This window comes from Canis lupus, chromosome 6 (genome assembly GCF_011100685.1).
Source record: "Canis lupus familiaris isolate Mischka breed German Shepherd chromosome 6, alternate assembly UU_Cfam_GSD_1.0, whole genome shotgun sequence".
NCBI classification, from domain to species: domain Eukaryota; kingdom Metazoa; phylum Chordata; class Mammalia; order Carnivora; family Canidae; genus Canis; species Canis lupus.
In genome coordinates, this window is record NC_049227.1 from 23,785,960 (window position 1) to 23,808,171 (window position 22,212).

General features: G+C 37.4%; 1 protein-coding gene and 1 long non-coding RNA gene across 4 annotated transcripts in view; one reads left to right on the top strand and one right to left on the bottom strand.

The window, feature by feature from the left end:
• The window catches only part of LOC111096282, a 70,042-nt gene that overhangs the window by 20,896 nt on the left and 26,934 nt on the right, over positions 1-22,212 (top strand). For both annotated transcript variants that reach the window (XR_005360833.1, XR_005360832.1), the window contains exons 3-4: positions 10,211-10,335; positions 14,827-15,065. This is a non-coding gene — a long non-coding RNA (uncharacterized LOC111096282). The remainder of the gene's footprint in view (positions 1-10,210; positions 10,336-14,826; positions 15,066-22,212) is intronic.
• The window catches only part of MOSMO (modulator of smoothened), a 62,763-nt gene that overhangs the window by 8,586 nt on the left and 31,965 nt on the right, over positions 1-22,212 (bottom strand). Inside the window, exon 1 of one of the 2 annotated variants that reach the window (XM_038540090.1) lies at positions 18,078-18,174. The exons of the other annotated variant lie outside the window; for it this stretch is intronic. Within the exon in view, the coding sequence (XP_038396018.1) occupies positions 18,078-18,126 (49 nt within the window). The 5' untranslated portion in view covers positions 18,127-18,174. Of the gene's footprint in view, positions 1-18,077; positions 18,175-22,212 lie in introns of those variants that run through there. 2 annotated transcript variants of the gene reach the window in all.

The window sequence follows — 22,212 nt, forward strand, 5'->3', positions numbered from 1 at the left end:
GCTTAAAGACTGTTAAGTTTTCTGAGTGGGATTCCTCTTGCTTCTCTTCCTGACTGGCATACCACACACCAGGTGAATATGAATAGAACAAGTAAGAAAATGAAAATTAGAGCTACCCCTTCCACAAACCAAATGGAAATAACCTGACAGATGTTCAGTTTTAAAAGAATTATGCTCCTGTATACAAAAGTCCTTCTTAGCACAAATCAAGATCAAATACTCAGCAGTTACATTCTGGAAGAAAAGAAAGATAAAGCTAGCTGATAGCCAGAAGATATGCTGTATATAAAAAAATCAATTCACAAACATTTTATTGAATGTGTTTGTGCCCAGCATTGTTTAAGTGGTCAGAGAGTCCAAAAGCTAATAGTCTGTCACACTTTTAGTGAAAATAGACTTTCCTTAAATAAATTATACAAGCTAGTACAAAGAGTCAACATTCTTGTTTAAGTTCTTTTTCATGAGTAAGAGTCTAGGTCAACATAGTCTATATCATGGTCACATATTTTCCATAAGCTGCCTGGGGAGAGGATCTGCAAAGGTACCTGTGCTGCTACTATTACATCTTGTAAGTTCAGGTACTGTTAGTACCCAAACTCACATCGGGTCTTTAAACCTTATCTTTTACCTCCAAGAATAATCTCCTGCCTGTAGATTCAAATCCCTCCCTTATGTTGACTAGATAAGATCTTTACATCCTCCAAATTCTCTGGATACATTTAGTCTGTATCACACAACCATGTATTTGATTTTAAGGTAACTTCTTTTTACCTCAAACAGAAAATGAGCTTTTCAGGAAGGCACTGAACCTTCTCTTCAATGGTAACCCCCAGAATGGCTGGCAGCAGTGGGCACAAAGCAGGGATTAATAAAGCATTTGGTGAACTTAAAAAAAATTAAAAACAAGCTAAATTTAAAACTGCATCGCATTAAATAGGTTCCTCTATAGACCTTGTCTTAGTGATTTCCTAAAGCACACTAATTGATAATTAAGCACAAGCTCAGCCGTTCAATGATTTTTGTTTTATTATTATTTTTTCCCAACAGGTCTTTTGCTTCTGTGAGGGGCCTGTAATTCCATTTCTCAAACAGCCAATCCATCTTTACGTTGAAGCTGTTTCCTAGGTAACCAATCCAGCAAATAAAAGATTTGCACACAATAGGAAAAAGGAAGCCAAACTAGGAACTACAGCATCCCACACTCCTCTCGGTAGCTCACCTGTGTATCATTACACACAAAAGGAAGTCATGAGTCTTTCTCTGTTGAGAGGGGGGTATCTTAACTAAAGAGGCTTTTGACTCTCATCATCTATAGATCCAGACACCGCTGAAAAGATTTAGCACAGCCAGTGTGAGCATGTCTGTTGCCACAATGAGGATCATTATAAGGCATGTCATCACCACAAGTAAAAGATGTGCCACGGAAAATTGGAAACACAGGGCTTGTAACAGACACACAGACCCAACAGAGTCTATTAGAGCTAATCATGTCCAGTAAGTGCTTGCTAACCTGGCTACAGAGGGCAGAGGCTGGTCAAGATTTCTGATGACAAATCAGGTGTTAATAGTATTGAGGATCTCATGTATATGAAAATTCACTTTTTTCCTGCTGTTTTCAGGGTTTTATGTCATCGGTTTTTAATTATGATTTGAGTGTGGATTACTTAAAGTCTACCCTACTTGGCATTTGTTGAGATTCTTGAATGTGCAGATTTAAAATTTTTCATCAAATCCGGAGAGATTTCAGTCATTATCTCTTCAGATATTCTTTCAACTCCCTTCTTTCTCTCTTCTTCTGGAACTCCCATTATATAAGTGCTGGAGAACCTGATAATGTCTCATTGGTCTCTCAATTGCTCTGTTCATTTTTTATTATTTTTTCTCCTCAGATTAAATCATTTCAATTGATTTTGTCTTTGAATTTGCTGAATCTTCTGCCAATTTTTCACTTCAGTTATTGCTCAGGAATTTCTATTTTCTTTATATAATTTCCATCTTTTTATTAGGTATTCTCTATGTGATGAGATACTGTTTTCTTACTTTAAGTCTTTATACATGGTTTCCTTTATTTTTTGGAACATACTTATAATAACTGATTTTTTAAAACTTATTTATTTATTCATGAATAAGAGAGAGAGAGAGAGAGAGAGAGGCAGAGGGAGAAGCAATCTCCATGCAGGGAGCCTGATGTGGGACTCCATCCCAGATCTCGGGATCACGACCTGAGCTGAAAGCAGGGGTCCAACCGCTGAGCCACTCAGGCGCCCCATAACAACTGATTTAAACTCTGTCTAGTAAGGGGATCCCTGGGTGGCTCAGCGGTTTAGCGCCTGCCTTGGCCCAGTGGGCGATCCCGGAGTCCCGGGATCAAGTCCCATGTCAGGCTCCCAGCATGGGCCTGCTTCTCCCTCCTCCTGTATCTCTGCCTCTCTCTCTCTATCATAAATGAATAAATAAATCTTTAAAAAAACAAACTCTGTCTAGTAAGCCCAATGTCAGGGCTTCCTCAGGGGCAGTATCTATTGATTGCTTTTACTTTTCTTATGTATGGGGCATACCTCCCTGTTTCTTTGTGTGTCTTGAAATTTTTAGCTGAAGACTGAAAATGTAAAATATACAATATGACAACTATGGAAATCAAATCCTCCCTTCCCCAGGGTTTGTTGTTGTTACTGTTTGTTTACTGACTTTCCTGGAATAGTTCTGTAAAGTTTGGGTCATTGTTGTATGCGGCCTCTAAAGTCTCTGTCCATTAGCTTAGAAGTCAGCTAATGGCTAGAATAAGCTTTCTTTCTCCTTTCTTTCTTCTCAGATTTTGTTTATTATTTATTTGAGAGAGAAAGCATGAGCAGGGGTAGGAGAGGGAAAGGGAGAAGCTGACTTCCTACTGAGCAGGGAGCCTCCTGTGGGGCTGGGACCCAGGACCTGAGCCAAAAATAGATGCTCAACTGACTGAGCCACCCAGGTACCCCTGGAATGAGATTTCTTTAAATGCCTTGAATCAACGTGTCTCTTAGCCTTTGCTTTCTGTGTCTGTTGTGGTACATTTTCAAAGCTCCAACAGGCAATTTACAACTCTGCTTTAGTACTCACTTTCTGCTTGCACAGAGCCTCAAGGTTAGCTAGAGGCAAGACATTAATTAAGGACTTCATAAGTCTTTCCTAGATATGTGAAAAGCCCTAAATATGTGTATAGCCTTCTAGAATCCTAGAAGTTTTTTAAAGATTCCTTTGGACATCTTGTTCCCTAGTTTTTCCTTTATGTTTTTTGGTTAGCCTTTTGTTAGTGTCAAATGATAACATCTCAGGTACCTGCAAAAATTTTTTTTTTTTTTAGATTTTATTTATTTACTTGAGATAGAGCATGAGCTGGGAGGAGAGGGGCAGAAGGAGAGGGACAAGAGACTCCCCACTGAGCAGGGAGACCGATGTGGGGCTGAGCCAAAGGCAGATGCCCAACCAACTGAGCTACTCAGGTGCCCCAGGTACCTGTAATGTGAAACAACTGCTACCGATTGTTTCTAACAAATATCTGGGACTGAGACAGAGCAAGCTCCAAATCTGGTCAAATAAACGTAAGGCCTAAGGAAATTCTCAGTGAGCTGACATACCAAATGGTAGCAATTCTCTGAGGATGGGGCTTTAAGAAGGACCAGACTCATTTGCCATCTCAAGTGGTTGCTGAGCTGCTGGTTTACACTGCTACCAGCCAATACCAAGGCTATTGGCTTTCAAGGTTACTGTGTAGCTGAGGGGAGGGGAGTGTGGTCAGTGCAATTTAAACTGCCACAAAGCTTGCTGTTATTGCCAAGATTCAGGTGATTTTCTTAAATAAATACTCCTTGATTGCTGTAAGCCTTAGTTAATTTCCAGAGTTCTGAAAAAGTTGATCTGACAATTTTTGTCAGTGTCCTCAGTACATTTGCGGAGGAGGAGATTTTCAGAAGTCTCTAGTCCACTATCACAGGAGTTAAACCCAACAGGTCACAATATGAATCTCAGCTTTGACACACTTAGGGCAAGTCCCTTAATTTTCCTAAACTTGCTTCTTCAGGAAAATAATGACTTAATATTTAAGTTTCTGTGAGAATTAAATAAGATGATGAGATAATACTTGCAAGCAAATGCAACTGTAAGCACTAAATAACTATTACATGTCTTCAGGGTTACAAGTAAATGAGATATTTTTGTTTTAGTTAAAAAATACAAACACAGGGAAGTAGTAGACACAATGATACACTCGTGAAACTCATATTCTAAAATAAAAAGGTTGACATCTGATGGTTGTTATGGTTGCTAGTCGTAAAAAGTACTCAGGACATCACTCTCCTGCCCAACTGCTTTGGTGTATCATTCAGGTTGAAGATTAAGCACAAGGCAAGTTCAGACTTGCTGAAATAAAAGCTCTGGAAACAAATTTTATAGGAATAGCAAGCTGGGAACATTGAGATTGAGAATGCTTTGTTAACAGAATGAAATTACATGTTTTGTTAGAGAGCAAGTAAATAAAGAACAATCATTAATCTTTTTTAGTTTGATTTTCTTTTCCCTTAAACTCTACTGGCTGTTCCATCTCTACTTAAAATACAACTGTTACCAGCTGTTTGCAAGTAGGACTGTAGTTCAGAGGTCATATCTCATTTTAAAATTGACTAAATCATACTAACACTGTCCTCTCATTGTAGCTTATTCTGTTAGCCCTTGCTCCATAAACTTGGCATTGGGTCTAATCCTATAAATACATTAAACATAAACCAGCAGTGAATTTCTATTTTAAAATCTGCCTTATCAACATGAACAATATGGTACCAGAATCTGTCCTATTACAATTCCAATAATTGGAACTCTTAATATATATAAATGCATGAAGTCATTAAAGAAAAGCTCACCACAATGTTTAAACTGTCCATACAATGTATGAAAAATATGTGGGAGAGTATTTCTTACATGGCTGAATAGCCTACTCTGGCTGAATAGGATTGGAGGGTAGAGTGGGGTTCTCAAGTACAAGGGGTTCTCAACCCTTGTACTTTTCACTGTCTTATGTAAGTGTAGATAAATTCATACAATTTTGTCCTTTAAAAAAAAACTGTGCTATTTATTTATTTATTTATTTATTTATTTATTTATTTATTTATTTATTTGAGTGAATGAATCAGAGGAAAGGGCAATGGGAGAGAATCTTAAGTAGGTTCCATGCCCAGCACGGACCTGGATGTGGGGGCTTGGTCTCACAACCCTGAGATCATGACCCGAACTGAAATCAAGTTAATTAACTGAGTCACCTAGGCATCCCTATGCATTCACTTTATATTTTAAAATTCTAAAATGTAAAAAAAAAAAAAAAAAAAAAAAAAAAAAAAAAAAAAAATAAAATTCTAAAATGTTTGTAGAATGTTACATATCCGATTTAAAGAAAGTTACTCATTGCACTTATATTACACATTATGAAGTCTTTCCACCATGTATGAATTTAATCACATGTTCTGGATCTAAAATAAATTAGAGAATGCCAAAGGGTTTAGAGTAAAATATATCAGGCAGAGAACTAAAATGCAGGGCACTTGGGTGACTTAGTCAGGTAAGCATCTGCCTTCTGCTTCAGGTCATGATCCCAGGGTTCTGGGATCCCTGCTCAGCCAGGAGTCTGCTCCTCCCTCTCTCTGTCCCCCACTTGTGCTCTCTCAAATAAATAAATAAATAATTTTTTTAAAAAGAACTAAAATGGGACTTAAATTACTCTGTCTCCATTTTCTTTTCCATTTCAATGAAAGTATCATGAGAAACCACCTTGGAAGAATTCAACAGATCATACTGGAGTACTGACTGACGTAGCAGTTAAACAAGTTTAACATTCATTTCACTTAAATGAATAGTCTCCATGTTTTACATGTAGAAGTGAGCTGGTTTAAGGGAGAGGATATGGATAAAGAAAATAAAATCAAACAAATTTGGTAGCCCAAATTGTTTTTGTGGGCAAAAAAGTGTTGCAGAATCATTTACAAAAGTATGTATGTATGTATGTATGTATGTATGTATGTATGTATGTATTTATTATTTATTTATGATAGTCACAGAGAGAGAGAGAGAGAGAGAGAGAGAGAGAGAGAGAGAGGGGCAGAGACATAGGCAGAGGGAGAAGCAGGCTCCATGCACTGGGAGCCTGATGTGGGATTCGATCCCTGGTCTCCAGGATCACGCCCTGGGCCAAAGGCAGGCGCCAAACCACTGCGCCACCCAGGGATCCCTACAAAAGTATTTTAATAAAAGGGCTGAACATTAATAACTCTAGCCTTCAATCACTGAAAAGGTTCGTCTGTGGACAATGATCAAGAAGTCAACAATACAGCAGACCAGAATGGCTTTCAATCATGCAAAATTCCTGGCCAAAAGGAGCCATAAAATTAGAGAATTTAGAGCTAGAAGGGATCTCAAAGATCATCAGTCCTAATCTCCCCAAGTTAGGGTTTGAAGACTACTGAGGCCCAGAGAGGTTACGTGCTAAGTCCAAGGATGGAAAGTAGCTAGCAGTGCCAGAACTAAAACTCAGGTTTTCAATTAACCACCCCTAAACTATTCCTGCTGCATGATGCTGACTTCCTGAACACCATTCACTAAATAAGGAATAGTATTCCTAAAAATACCATCAGAAACATTTAGATTTATATCAGAGCAGACTTAATTACAACTTTGTAAGCACAAGTGAGAGTGAGTCTAAGAGGAGGAGTCTTCACAGGAGGTCAACACAAAGTGGGAGACAATATTTTTGTCAGTTCATAGGAGTGATTCCTTTGAGTTTTACTCACTCTAAAATACAGTTTCCTCCCACACCCACATTTCTCCCACATTTCTCGTAAATGTTCAAGGAATACACCACTCCCAGTTCATCCTCCTTAAAGAAATATCTCCATTTCTTTGTCTCAAGAACACAAAGATTCTGTTTCCCATCTCTAAGAAACTTTTTTGGTTATTTAAACTCTACTCTCCACTTGATCTTAGCCAAAAGGCTGAGAAGTGAATAAAATCTACTCTCAAACACTGCAATAAGCACTCATATTTGTATATTTATTTGCATCATATGGAAAATGTGCAGTGTCACTTTCTTAGAAAGAACTCTGTAGGGTAAGTCACAAATAATAAATAACTTCCCTGTGGTATAGCAAAGGTTCCATTGTATGACTTCCAGGTCTGTCAAAATATTCTTTTGCCAATTAGCTGATATCTCAATATTAAATAATTCAAAATAATTTATTTAAGAAATTATACTCTCGGGATCCCTGGGTGGCGCAGCGGTTTGGCGCCTGCCTTTGGCCCAGGGCGCGATCCTGGAGACCCGGGATAGAGTCCCACATCGGGCTCCCGGTGCCTGGAGCCTGCTTCTTCCTCTGCCTGTGTCTCTGCCTCTCTCTCTCTCTCTGTGACTATCATAAATAAATAAAAAAAAAAAAATTAAAAAAAAAAAGAAATTATACTCTCTTAATTTATGTAAGTAAAATAATTCTGATAATAAATCACGTTCTAGGGGTGCCTGGGTAGCTCAGTAGGTTAAGAATTTGCTTTTGGCTCAGGTCATGATCCTGGGTTCCTGGGATTGAGACTGCATCAGGCTCCCTGCTCAGTGGAGAGCCTGCTTCTCCCTCTCCTCCTCACACATGCTCTATCTGTCTCTCTCCATGAATAAATAAATATTTTTTTAAAGATTAAAAATTTTCTTAAAGATGTAAATTTAAAAAGATTTTAAAAAATCTTTTAAAAATATTTTATTTATTTATTTAAGAGAGACACAGAGAGAAGGCAGAGACATAGGCAGAGGGGGAAGCAGGCTCCTCCCTGGGAACTCGATATGGGACTTGATCCTGGAACTCTGGGATCATGCCCTGAGCCGAACTCAGCAACTGCTGAGCCACCTAGGCGTCCCAATAAATAAAATCTTAAAAAAAAAAAAAAAAAAAAAATCACACTCTAAACTAGTTGGTCACATATTCACTGACCTAACTGGGAGATATCCTATCACAGTGGCTGGACTTCAGGCTCTGGATTCAGATTCCAGGCCCACCACTTACTGATAATGAGATTTCAGGCGAGTTATTTAACCTTTGTGTGCCTCAGTTTCCCCAGCTGTAATTGAGGCTAACAAAATGACCTCATAGTGTTGCATGGATTATGTGTTAAGCACTTAGAACAAATGCCCGATACAGTACTCTGTTGGTCAATGTTAAATATTATTAACATAAGTTGGTCAATGTTAAATATTATTAATGACATATTGCTCTTTCACCAAAAGTATGTATTTTTACTTTAAGAAAAGAAACAATCTATGGGATTCCACCTTCTTTTTAAATTTGTTGTCTCTCTTGGGCTTAAATGAAAAAATATAACTGTTCAACTCATGTAGATCTATTGAATTATTTAAAAGTGAATCAGAGTTGTAAAAGTTTAAAGTCTTGAAAATGCAAGGAAAATGAGTTAAACATTGAGATGAGTGTTTATTCCATTAATACAGTCCCCAATTATAAAAGAGGATGGATTTAAGAATGGAGAGCTTTGGGCAGCCATGGTGGCGCAGCGGTTTAGCGCCGCCTGTGGCCCAGGGCCTGATCCTGAAGACCCGGGATCGACTCCCACATCAGGCTCCCTGGATGGAGCCTGTTTCTCCCTCTGCCTGTGTCTCTGCCTCTTTGTCTCTCTCTGGGTCTCTGTGAATAAATAAATAAAATCTTAAAAAAAAAAAAAAAAGAATGGAGAGCTTTGGAAAAAGACAAAAGTCCTGATATTCTGACAGCTGCTCTTCTATTTAATCTTTAAGAGGAGTTTGTGTTCTCACTGTAGTTATATTTGGCTTCAGATTGAAAATGTAAAGTGATATCTCCCTCAATTTCCAACATCAGAAAACATTACCTAAGCTGTCACAGAAATATATAAAACATCAATCCCCCATTAATTAGCTTACATTTGTGGTAGATGTGAACTCCTAAGCAAAGACATGGTGGTCTAGGGAAACCATACATCAGAGAAGGTCTCTGCTGAATTTGAGAAGCCTGGCACTATGCCATGAGATAGTCCTGACTCTTCTGTCTAAGTCTGGGAGGCACGGTGCACTATGCTAACATTTCATTCATTCAGCAGATACTAAGCACATGCTCTCTGTCCAATACAATGTGGGAAGTATGAAGAGAAACATAGACATGATCTTTGTATTTCCAGAGGTTATAATATATACAGAGAGCTAAGATGAACACTCAAAGTAAATTTATAAAGCATAATTGTGAGATAATAGAAAATATATATATTGGTCTCTACCTCTGGGCCCCTAACATCCTTGTAATGTCTAAAGTGATAAGAACACTAGGACCATCTCATGTTCTTATATTGGTCTTTGACCTTTGTTCCTGACACAGGGCTCTTTAAACCGTTGTAATTTCCTGGGTGATAAGAGTGTCTTTTGTTCTAATGAGGCAACTCACTAGACTCCTGGATGAGGCCCGGTCAAGGGAAAGACTAAGCCATGATTAGAAGCTGGGAATTTTCAGCCCTGCCCACCCCCCTCATTCTCTTGAGAAAAGTTATGAAAATGGAGTTAATGATCAATCATGCCTACATGATGAAGCCTCCATAAAATCTCAAAAGTACAAGGGTTGGAGAGCTTCCAGGTTGGTAGTGGGAGAAGACCATACACAGAGAGGTTGGAAGCTCCATGGCCCTTCCTATATCCCTTGCCCTATGCATTTCTTACATTTGGATGTTCATCTATATCCTTTATATACGCTATGTCCTTTTATAATAAACTGGTAAACCAAAGTAAGTGTTACCCTGATTGAACCCAAGGAGGGAATCTTTGGAACCTCCAATTTTTAGCCAGTTGATAAGAAGGACAGGTGATAGTCTGGGCTTGTGATTGGCATCTTAAGTGTGTGTGGGGGAAATGGGGTGTGAGGGGCAGTCTTGTGAGAGTGAGCTCTTAACCTGTGGGATCGAACATTATTTTTGGGTAGTGTCTGAATTCAGTAAAATTATAGGACACCCAGCTAGTGTCACAGAGAATTGTCTGTTGTGGGAGAAACCCCTATACATTTGGTGACCAGAAGAGTCAGAAGTGAAGAGTGCTGTGAGTGGTAAAGGAGAGTGACAGGAAAGAAAGACATAGTAGGGAAGAACTAGGTTTTGGCCTACACAGGATGGAAAAACCTGAGTTTTGCCTTTACAACAACAGATAGCAGGATGTGATCCAATGCCAAAAGGATTGTGCAGCCTCGTGACAATAGGAAGCTGGAGATATACACTCTATCCACAACACACCATCCATGGAATTTTGAACAAAAAACTTCACTTCTTTAGGTATGTGCCCCATTTTACAATGAATTATTTCCTGAAGGTTTCCCGATAACTCTTCACAATTGTTTAAATTAGCCTTATTGAGATATACTTTAGATACAATGAAATTTGCCATTTTATGTGTATAATTCAGTGAGTTCTGACAACTGTACATAGTCATCTCAGTCATTACACTGATTATCACCACAAAAAATTCCTTCATCATCCTTTGCAGTCAATCCCTTCCCCCAAGCTCCCAAGATAGACTTGCTTTCTATTACTATAGTTTTGCCTCTTGTAGAATTTCATATAAATAGAATCATACATTGTTTGCTACTACGAATAAAGCTGCTACAGACTACAAACCTCTGCATACAGGTCTTTGTATAGACATGTGTGGTGGTGTGGGTAGGCTATCATCCAATCCGTTGAGGGCCTGAATAAAACAAAAGGCTAAGGAAGGAGGAATTCACCCTTTTCTTTTCCTTTACAGATATTTTCCCCTAGTCTTGCCTATAATTTTTTTTTTAAAGTAAACTTTATGTCCAACCTGGGGCTTGACTCATCACCCCAAGATCAAGAATTCCAAGCTCTACTGACTGGGCCAACCAGGTACCCTTTGCCTTTAAATTTTCTTAACAATGGTTTTCGAAGGATAAATGTTTTAATGACAGAGTCCAATTTATCAATTTCTTATCCTGCCTTCTATGACTACTTAGCAGCAGAGGGAGCATATTTTACCATTCTAATCCCGAACTGAAATTTAGGCAATCAGAGACCATATCAGGTAGGACACCAGAATAATAAACTTTCTTTGTTTTTAAAGCTGTCTAAAGGAGATTACCAATGGCTCACAGAAAAAGACTGCTTAGGAGTACTCAACTTTCTTTATTACATCTGGATAGATAGCTAAAAATAATATTTCTTTAACCACTTAAGAGCAAATACATTGTAAGAATAGTTCTTCACTCCTTACTTAAACAAACTCATTGCCTAGTCCAGATGCTTAAAAATATCAATTGCATTACTTTGGGAAGATTAACTCATTGCAAAATCTAGTCACTGAGTAAATAATCAATAGTATACAAATAATAATAAAGAGATGACAAATACATCTGGCAAGAGGAAGAGGGTTATTCTATCACAACAGTAAGCTTCAGTTGAAACAGCCAAGGTTATTACAAAGGACCTTCTTATAAAACCAAACCTTCTCAATAACAAAAATTATATAGAACATCATCAGTGAGTTCTTCAAGTTCATTCCCAAGTTACCTTTTATTTCTCCACATTCTTTCTAGGTAATTTCAATTAGGTTCACAGATTCAATTATCACCTATCAGCCAATGACTCACAAATTTTTTCCTGTGAGAATGCTTAAGATCTACTCTCTTAGCAAGTTTCAAGCACACAATAGTGTATTAGAAACTATAGTGACCATACTGTACATTAGAGCCTAAGAACTTATTCATCTGATAACTGCAAGTTTGTTAACTTTTGATCAATATCTTCCCATTTCCTGCCCACCCTAGGCCCTGGTAACTACCATTCTACCTGTTTCTAGAAATGCAACTTAAAAACAAATATTCCATATACAAATGACACCATATAGTATTTGTCTTTTGCTTTCTCTGACTTATTTCACCTAGTATAATGCCCTCCAGTTTCATCCATCCATTCATTTGTCACAAGTGTCAGAATTTCTTTCTTTTTTAGTGGGTGAATAACATTCCATTTTACATATAAACAATATTTCTCTGCTTATCTGTTGATGGACTTTAGACTCTTTCCATATCTTGGCTATGTGAATAATGTTACAATGAACATGGGAATGCATATATTTCTTCAAGACACTGATTTTGTTTACGTCAGATACATAACCAGAAGTGAAATTGCTCGATCATATGGTAGTTTTTTTTTCTGAAGAATCTGCATACTGTTTTCCATTGTGGCTATATCAATTTACATTCCTAGCAATGATGTACAAGGGTCCTTTTTCTCCACATCCTCACCAACATCTATTATCTCTTGTCTTTTTGATAATAACCATCCTAACAGGTGTGAGGTGATATTTCACTGTGGTTTTGATTTTTAATCATCTCTGATGATTAGGGAGAAAATACTGTTAAAATGTTCCTACTACCTAAAGTGATTTACAGATTCAACTCAATGTAATCCCTACTAAAATTCCAATGGTATTTTTCACAGAAATAGAAAAAACAATCCTCAAATTCATATGAAACCACAAAAGACTCCAAATGGCCAGGCAATCTTGAAAAAGAACAAAGCTGGAGGGCATCTTACTTCCTGATTTTCAAACTACATTGCAAAGATACAGTTATCAAAACAGTGTAGTACTCACATAAAAATAGACTCAGGGACTAACAGTGGAGCAGAATAGAGAGCCCAGAAATAAATCTATGCGTATACAGTCAACCAACCTTTGGACAAGGGCATCAAGAACATACAATGGGGAAAGGATGGTCTCTTTAATAAACAGTGTTGGGAGAATTGGATATCCACATGCAAAGGAATGAAACTGTACCCCTAGCTTACATCATGCACAAAACTAACTTAAGATGGATTATGGACTTAACTGTAAAGGCCTGAAACTATAAAATCCCTAGAAGAAAGCTCCTGGACATTGGTCTTGGCAACGATTTTTTTTTTTTTTTTTTAATGAAAACAAAAGGAAAGACAACAAAAACCAAAATAGACACGTGGGAGTATCAACATCAAAAGGCTTCTGCACAGCAAAGGAAACAATCAACAAGATGAAAAGGCAACTTGTAGAATGGGAGAAATATCTGCAAACTGTATATCTGGTAAAGGAGTTAAGATCCAAAATATATAAGGAACTCATACAAGTCAATAGCAAAAAACCCCCCAAATAATCCAATTAAATGGACCTGAGCAGAAATTGATCCAAAGAAGATACATAAGTGGCTAACAGGAACATGCAAAGGTACTCAACATCACTCATCATCAGAAAATGCCCTTAATATTAACTGAATGAATAGTGAATATTCTTTATAATCTTTATGACTACTATTTAATAACCCATATTTTATCATATTATTTTCTCCCTCCAACATAAAAGATAAATTAGGATGTAATAATTTTTCATTTTAGTTTCCCAGGCCACTGACACTAGTTTTCTAACTATTGGAGGGGTGGGGGGGGAGGAAAAAAGAAAAAAATAGAAATGAGTATTCACTTAAATAAGCCCACAAAACATGTTACATTTTAGGAACATATCCTGATAATATTCTCATTTACTTCATAAACTAAAGGTATCCCCACAATAGAATGAGAAATGTATTTTTAATGTGGCCAGCCAACTGTTAATTAAGATGTGGCCAGCCAACTGTTAATTAAGATGTGGCCTGGGGAATATACTAGTTCTTGGTATATTTACAGTGAAATGTAAACAGATATTTTCATAATTCTGTTTGTCTAATTTGAAAAAAGGAGAAGGAAATAGCAATAGAGACTTGGAGGGAATAAAAAAGACTATAGAAGTGACAATGTCTGACCTGGGGCTTCAGGAGCAAGTGCTAATGTCACTATATCCCAGAAAATAGGTTACATTTGTGAAACTCAAGGTTTTAGAAATGGGATTAGAAAAGTCTACTCCCCAAGAAGAGAGGGCTTCCAGGCAAAGGTACAAGGTCTAGCATGGGTTATATAGCCTAGTTTTTGTTGCCTCTGTGAAAGTAAGGATACTATCCCTAGTTTTAAAAGAACCAAACTCAGTTCCTTTAGGTTTACTCCTCTTTATGGACCACAGTGTGGAGAACATAAGCAAACAGATTTAAAATTTGGCAATGAGGGTGCCTGGTGGCTCAGTTGGTTAAATGTCTGCCTTTGGCCCAGTTGGACTCCCTGCTCAGCGAGGAGTCAGCTTCTCCCCCTGCCCCTCCCCCCCGCTCATGTGTGTTCTTTTTCCCTCTCGTCTCTTTCAAATAAATAAAAGCTTAAAAGAAAAGAGAATTTGACAATGATCCAACCCCATACTTTGTACTGTTCAATTCAATAAGGCAGCTAAATTCCTCCTCCTCCTCCAAGATTAGCCAAAGGCAGAGCTTATTAGAAAGTCATTTCTTTCATCCTGAAGTGTCGGCTGAAGGTGAAGGTGACTAAAGTCTTCAACTTCTTCTATGATCCACCTATATTGACTAATTTTCCATTATAAGACCTGATATATGACAGAAATTTTGTGATTTGGGCTCCAAGGTCACTCTTCCTTAAGAAGTTGCAAATTTAACCTGGTAATTAAGCCTTTATCATCCATCACAGAGGAGTGATTCTGAATACTGTATGGTATCAATTTTATTGGCCTCCTGTGGATTTGTATTTAAGCCCAAGGAGGATGTGAAAATTGTGGTGGTGGTTAAGACAGGGATAAGAGAGCCAGTTCCATAAAATATCTATAAAAAAACTGGAGGAAGTAGCAATACTGTCTGCTACTGCTCTAATCAAGGTATAACATAAAATGGAATATATCTTCCATTTCAGGAGAACACAATGTACCTAACTTTAATATTCTGTCATTTGGAGGATACCAGTCTATCAACATTAATGTAGAGGAAGCAGTTAGTGGTGCCTGTGGATATGGTGTGCCCAGCAGAAGCAGTGGTGACCAACAGATGCCAAGCTGCCTAGTATAAATAGCACCAAAGCCTGGATGGACTCACTGGTACTATACAAATGTAAGATTTTGCACAAAGGCCAACCTCAAAAATAATTGGAAGAAGGTAAGTTTTCAGAAGGCTGGAGTCTTGTAGTAGGAAGAGAATGTAAGAAGAGTCAGCTACAGGGATGCCTGGGTGGCTCAGCAGTTGAGTGTCTACCTTTGGCTCAGGGTGTGATCCTGAGATCACAGGTCCTGGGATCAAGTCCCACATCAGGCTCCCTGCATGGAGCCTGCTTCTCCCTCTGCCTATGTCTCTGCCTGTGTCTCTCATGAATAAATAAATAAAATTAAAGAAAAAAAGAGCTAGATACAGGTGACATTTAGAGTGTTTTAATCACTTATACCAAAGATAACAAACAGAAGAGAGAAAAAAAAAACAACTTTAAGAAAGAGAATGGATTTAGTGATTAACGAAGACAAATGCCTTCGACATTTTAAAATAATTTTAATTAAGTAATAAGACCCAAAGTATTCCCCTAAAAATGTGGAAAAATATTTGTGAACAGTCTTTAGAAAGAAGAAAAATGCTCAATTAGTAGATTCTTTTTCTAAACACTCAAGGTAGAGGAAGAAAGATTGAATTTTGCTATACAGACAGGGTCTGAATAAATGTTTTGGTGAGATACATATGTATTCAAATTACTAGGCATTGCTCTAATATAAATGCAAGTACTGTTTACTAAGAGTTGAGATATGAAGAGAATTAAGAAAGGACACAGCTTCAATAAGACATTAAAAATACTTGTGGAAATCTTCCGAGATTCCTCACTGCGTAATATAGAGAAGAAAGGTTAGTGAAGCTTTAGATCTGGGCTAAGAGTAGAATATCACTCATCTATGGCAAATATATTATATTCCATGGAATTTAACCTTAAGGAAAAATTGGCATGAGAAGTGAAAGAGCTTGTCAACAAAAATGTGTACTTCCAGGGCACCTGTGGGGACTCAAGTCAGGTGCATCAGACTCAATTTCGACTCAGGTCATGATCTCATTGTCTGTGCTCAGCACAGAGTCTGCTTCAGATTCTCTCTCCCTCTCTCTCCCACGGACTCTCCCTCAAATAAATAAGTAAAATCTTGAAAAAAAAAAAAAAAACAAACGCGTACTTTCATCTCATCTATGATTTGGCACAACTTGCAAAGTCACCAATGGTAGAAATGATACAGGACTTTCTCCAGCCATCTCACAAATGATAAATGACTTTCCTTTCCTTTTCCTATGCATATTTTTAAGCTAAAATATAAGTATGTACTATATACATTTGCTACAAAAATTCAAAAGGTACAAAAGGTGTAATGTAGAGCAGTAAGTAAATTTCTTTTCAGTGACTGACCTCCAATCACCAGTTGATTTTCCTTGAAGCAACAAACACGGTTACCAGGTTCTTGTGTATCTTACAGAGATAATGTATGATTATATGTGTGTGCACATTCTTTATTTTAAAATGTCCATGTAAGATAGTAACATATTATGTTTTATATCGTGCTTTCAAAAATTATTAAATAATATAAAGAATATAACATATACATAAAATTTAAAAATCCATGATATAATGAATACCCATGTACCCACAAACTAGTTTTTTTTTTTTTTTTTAAGATTTTACTTATTTATTTGAGAGAGAGAGAGAGAGAGAAAGACCGAGAGCACATGAGTAGGTGGAGGGGCAGAGGGAGAGGGAGCAGACTCTTTGCTGAGCAGGGAGCCACACATGGGGCTGGATCCCAGGACCCCAGGATCACGATCTAAGCCAAAGGCAGACGCTTAACTGACTAAGCCACCTAGGTGCCCCCCTCCACATGCCAGTTTTAAGGGGAAAGAATAATTATTTTTGAATCCTCTACGTGCTCTCCCTAATTCCTCTCCCCCTAGGTAATCACTTTCCTTGGTTTTGTGCTTGTTAATTTCCTTGTTTGTAGTTTTGTAATTTTTTTTCCTAAACAACATATTTAGTTTTGTGTTTCCAAACTTCATATGAACAGAATTTTATGGGTATACTAACATGACTTGCTTTTCTTATCCAACATGACTGTCTAAGATTCATTCAGACTGTTGTGTAGCTGTAATTCATTCATTTGCACTGCTGTATAGTATTCTAAAATTTATTTATTCTACTCCAGACATTTCAGGTGTTTCTAGTGGGCTGTTGCTATTGTTCTGTTTTCATGATTATAAACAGTACTATGTCTCATAGACAAATGAGCAAGAGTTCCTCTAGAATTTATTGACAAGAAGAAAACTACCAGGCCATAAAGCATATGCACCTTGAATTTATGAATGATGCCAAATTGTTTTCCAAAGTGGTTGTGCCAATTCTACCAGCAGTATATGTGTTCCAGTTGCTCTGTATCCTTACCAACACCTGATACTGCCTGTACCTTGCTGTTTTACTTCATAATATATTACGGAGGAGTTTATAAATTAGAATACATAGAGCTGCCTCACTCCTTTAAAACAGCTTCATAGCGGGACGCCTGGGGGGCTCAGTGGTTGAGTATCTGCCTTTGGCTCAGGGTGTGGTCCTGGGTTCTGGGATGGAGTACTGTATTGGGCTCCCCACAAGGAGCTTGCTTCTCCCTCTGCCTATGTGTCAGCCTCTCTCTTTGTGCTTCTTATGAATAAAAAAATAAAATCTTAAAAAAAAAAAAAGCTTCATAGTATGCTAACATACAGATGTGCCATATTTTATTTACAAAGTTTTATATTGAGAGGACTCTCCAGTATTTCCCCTTATTAATTTCTAATCTTTTCCTATTTTGAACACTAATGCAATGAACAGTCTTATATATTTGCTATAAAATTTATTTCACATATGAAATTGTATCTGTAGAATAAATTCCTAGAAATAAAATTTCTGGATTAAGTAATATGTGAATATAAAATATTCCCATATTGTCCTCCATGGAAATTATATTAATTTGCCCTCAACCAGCAATTTGTGTTTATTTCATCACATCCTCACTAATACAATATTTACCAACCTTTCTATCTCTGCCAATATAATATGTGAAAAATGGTATCTCACTGTATTTACTTTTTTATCATTCTATTTTTTCATTTGTATTCTCTTACCAGAGGCAGAACAACTTGAAGGGCCATTTGTAGAAACTACTGAAATCATGTGTTCACATCCTTTGCTTTTTAAAATTGAGTTGTTGATAATTCCCTATTGAAGTAGAAGAACTCTTTAAATATTAAAGAAATTAACTATTTGCCTATGATTTGAGCTACAGATATTTTATCCTGAGTATTTTTGAGAACTCCTGCTCTAGAGATAGGTTTACTTTCAATACTTGCTTCTAATCAAAGAGATGATCAGACCTAAGGAAGAACATCCAATTACATTTGGCAACAAAGATGTTTTTTAAACACTAGAACTATTTTCTTTTGGAGTTTAGTATTTTAAATAACAAAGTATCTGGTGCTGATACTTCTTTTGGACAGTTCTATCTCTAGCTCTGTAGCAGCTTAAGAACAACCATTATCTCATGTCCTCAAAAACTAATCAAGTATGTTGTTTACAGACCACAAGGCAGAATGTTGACAGAAGGCACTCAAGCAGAACTTAATGCAATTAATTTCACTTACACTAGCTTACAAGGGATTTTCCTTTTAACTTCCAAAATTAAAGTCAATGTTTGAAAAAATCATTCCATAGAGTGCTTTCCAAGGTGAATTCTCTCTAGCCACAAAACAGATATACCAATCAATAGAACAGAAGCAAACACACCTCAACAGATCAACAACTTTATAAAAGATGGCATTAGAAATCAATGGAAAGAATGGATAATTTACCTTTTGTTGGCAAACTGAATTTAAATAAAAATTAAAACAAAACATAATAAAATATTCTTTAAGAAAAAAAGGACAGATAATTTGGTAAACTGTTTTGGATAATCAACTTATCCACTATTTAGAAAAGAAGAAATGAATTAATGCAGATGGCAGATGAATATAAAAATTAAAATCACTTAAGTAAAAAAAAGGAAAGTATTTGAATTATGTAGTCTTAGAAGTAGAGAAATATAGAAATATATAGACCTGTCTAAATATGCAGAGTCAGACTCTATTAATAAAAAGACCATGAATGTAATTTAAACAATAGCCTCTGTGCAATACACATGAAGGGGTAATATAATTTATATATAATGAGGCCTTCCAAATTGACATGAAACCAAACACCAAAGTTGAAAAATGGACAAAGAGGGATGCCTGGGTGGCTCAGCGGTTTAGCGCCTGCCTTCAGCCCAGGGCATGGTCCTGTAGTCCTGGGATTGAGTTCTGCATCAGGCTCCCCTGCATGGAGCCTGCTTCTCCCTCTGCCTGTGTCTCTGCCTCTCTCTCTCTGGGTCTTTCATGAATAAATAAATAAAATCTTTAAAAAAGAAGAAAAGAAAAAAAAGAAAAAAGGACAAAGAATATGAATAAACAATTCATAGAAGATGGCATACAGAGCATTATAAGTATATATATTTTGGGATGCCTGGGTGGCTCAGCGGTTGGGCGTCTGCCTTCGGCTCAGGGCATGATCCCACAGTCCCGGGATTGAGTCCCACATTGAGCTCGCTGCATAGAGCCTGCTTCTCCCTCTGCCTATGTCTCTGCCTGCCTCTCTCTGTGTGTCTCTCATGAATAAATATATATATTTATATATATACTTTAATGTTCACTCTAGTAATTGAACATTCACTTTAGTAATCAAAGAAATGCAGACCAAAACAACATTTCTATTTTTTGACTATTAACTTGGAAAAAACTGAAAATATAAAAACTAAACAAAAAAAATTGGGTAGAGGATGCAATAAAACATTTTCTAATATGACAAATTTCTAAATGTATTCCTCAGGATAATTGGGCAACACATACTAAAACCTTCAAAAATATCCATACCTTTTCATCTAACACTTGTAAGAATTTGGAACATGGTAAAAATGCCATTTCAAAGCATCAGGGAAAAAAAAGGAAACTATTTTAAATTATGGATAAAAATAAATTCAAGATGATTTGCAAAGCCGAAGTTTGCAAAAACTAAGTTTGGAGTAGGAAAGTCCTCTTCTTCTTCTTCTTTTTTTTTTTTTTTTAAAAAAAAAGGTTTTATTTATTTGAGAGAGAGAGAGTGAGCAAACATAAGCAGGGGAGGGCAAAGGAGAGGGAGAGGTAGGCTCCCAGTTGAGCAGGGAGCCCTACATGGGGCTAGATCACAGGACCCCAAGATCATGACCTGAACTGAAATCAAGAGTTGGACACAACTGACTGAGTCACGCAGGTGCTCCTTGAATACTATTCTAAGTGCTTAAGATATGCTAGCTTATTTCATCTCTTTGAACACATCGAGGTAGGTACTATTACCTCTCCAGTTTATAAATGAAGAAACTAAGACATAGAGATGTTGAACAACATCTACACAAAGATGTTGAAGCCAAGGAGTTTGGCTTTAGCCTCCATTATCATCCTGTAGGCTCTACTATACTGCAGTGGTGGCTACCTTGGTACACTAAGATCTCCCTTGAAGATGCCTTGCGGTTTAGCTCCAAAGGGTACAGTTGGCCTCCAGTTAGTGCTTTTAAGAGTCACCTTATTTTTCAAGATGGAGCCACTTTCCTCTCAGGCAGTCCTTTGTCAATAACTGAGCATGAGGGAGTTCTAGGGGCTAGCCATCTCTTCCCAATAAGATACAGCTCCTGTAAGAGGCACTCTTACTCCTAAGTGCCCCAGTGAGCTGGCTGAGACTCAGATCTGCATTAGGATCTGACTACTGTCCTATTTTTTAGCTTCCACTCCCTGTTTTTCATAGGCACTTCGAACACTGCTTGCAGTTCTAACTCCATCTCAGTGTCAGCTTCCCAGAGGATCCAACTGACACAATTACCTTCCTAACAAAATTTAAAGTGTATATACCCCTCCGCTCAGCAATTTCATTTTTATATATGTAATCCTAAGAAAGCCTTGTACATATGGACAAATAGGTACAAAATATTCACTGCAAATTATTTATAATAGTGAAAAATTAAATACTTATGAATAGAGAAATGGTTAAATAAATTATGGTACATGCACACCACAGAATATTAAAAAAGCATGAGACTATTCTGTGCATATTGATGTGGAAAGATCTCCAAGACATCTTGAGAAAAAAAAAAGCAAACTACAGAACAGTATGTATCATGAGATCCACTTATTAAACAATACATATTTACTTCTATAAGTGCACATATATGTAAATGCACAGAAAACTGACTGGTTACTTCTGGAAAGATGGAGCGGGAATAGAAATGGTAGAATGGGCAAGAAGGTTCTCTATTTTTACTTTTCGTTTTAATATTTAGAATGCATTTTTTAAAAATTTTTATTTATTTATGATAGTCACATAGAGAAAGAGAGGCAGAGACACAGGCAGAGGGAGAAGCAGGCTCCATGCACCGGGAGCCCGACGTGGGATTCGATCTCGGGTCTCCAGGATCACGCCCTGGGCCAAAGGCAGGCGCCAAACCGCTGCGCCACCCAGGGATCCCCCTTAGAATGCATTCATAAACGGTCCTCATTATTTACAGATTACATGCTTGCAAATACTCCTACTCACTAAAATTTATTTGTAACCCCTAAATAAGCTATGGTACTTTTGTGGTCATTTGTAGACATAATGCATGTGCCAAATGGCAAAAATTTTGAGTCGCCCAACACACATTTCCAGCTTAAGTCAAACTAGGTAATCTTCTATCTTATTTCAGCTACAATACAGTAAAAAAAAAAAAAAAAAAAAAAAAAAGTGTCCTTTCTATGCTCTCTTAATGCCATGTTTTTCTATTTTTGTGCTTTTTGTTGGTGATTTCACTGTTTAAAATGACCCAGGTATAGTGCTGATGTGCTGTCTAGTGTTCCTAAGCTCAATAATTCATTAACATTGAGTCAACAATATATAGTAGTGTCTTTAAAGAGAAACGCACATAAAGGGGCACCTGGGTGGCTCCTGGAGGTCAGGTCATGATCCTGGGGTCCTGGGCTGGGACCCCATGATGGGCTCAGCAAGGAGTCTGCTTCTCCCTCTCCTCTGCCGCCCCACCACTCTACTCAAGCTTGCTCTCTCTCTCAAAGAAATAAACCAAATCTTTAAAACACACATACATATACATACCAAGGTAATACAGTGACAGGTGGACAAAATGTGACCAGAGACTCCTAGGAACTGAACCCTGTATTTCCGCCAGGG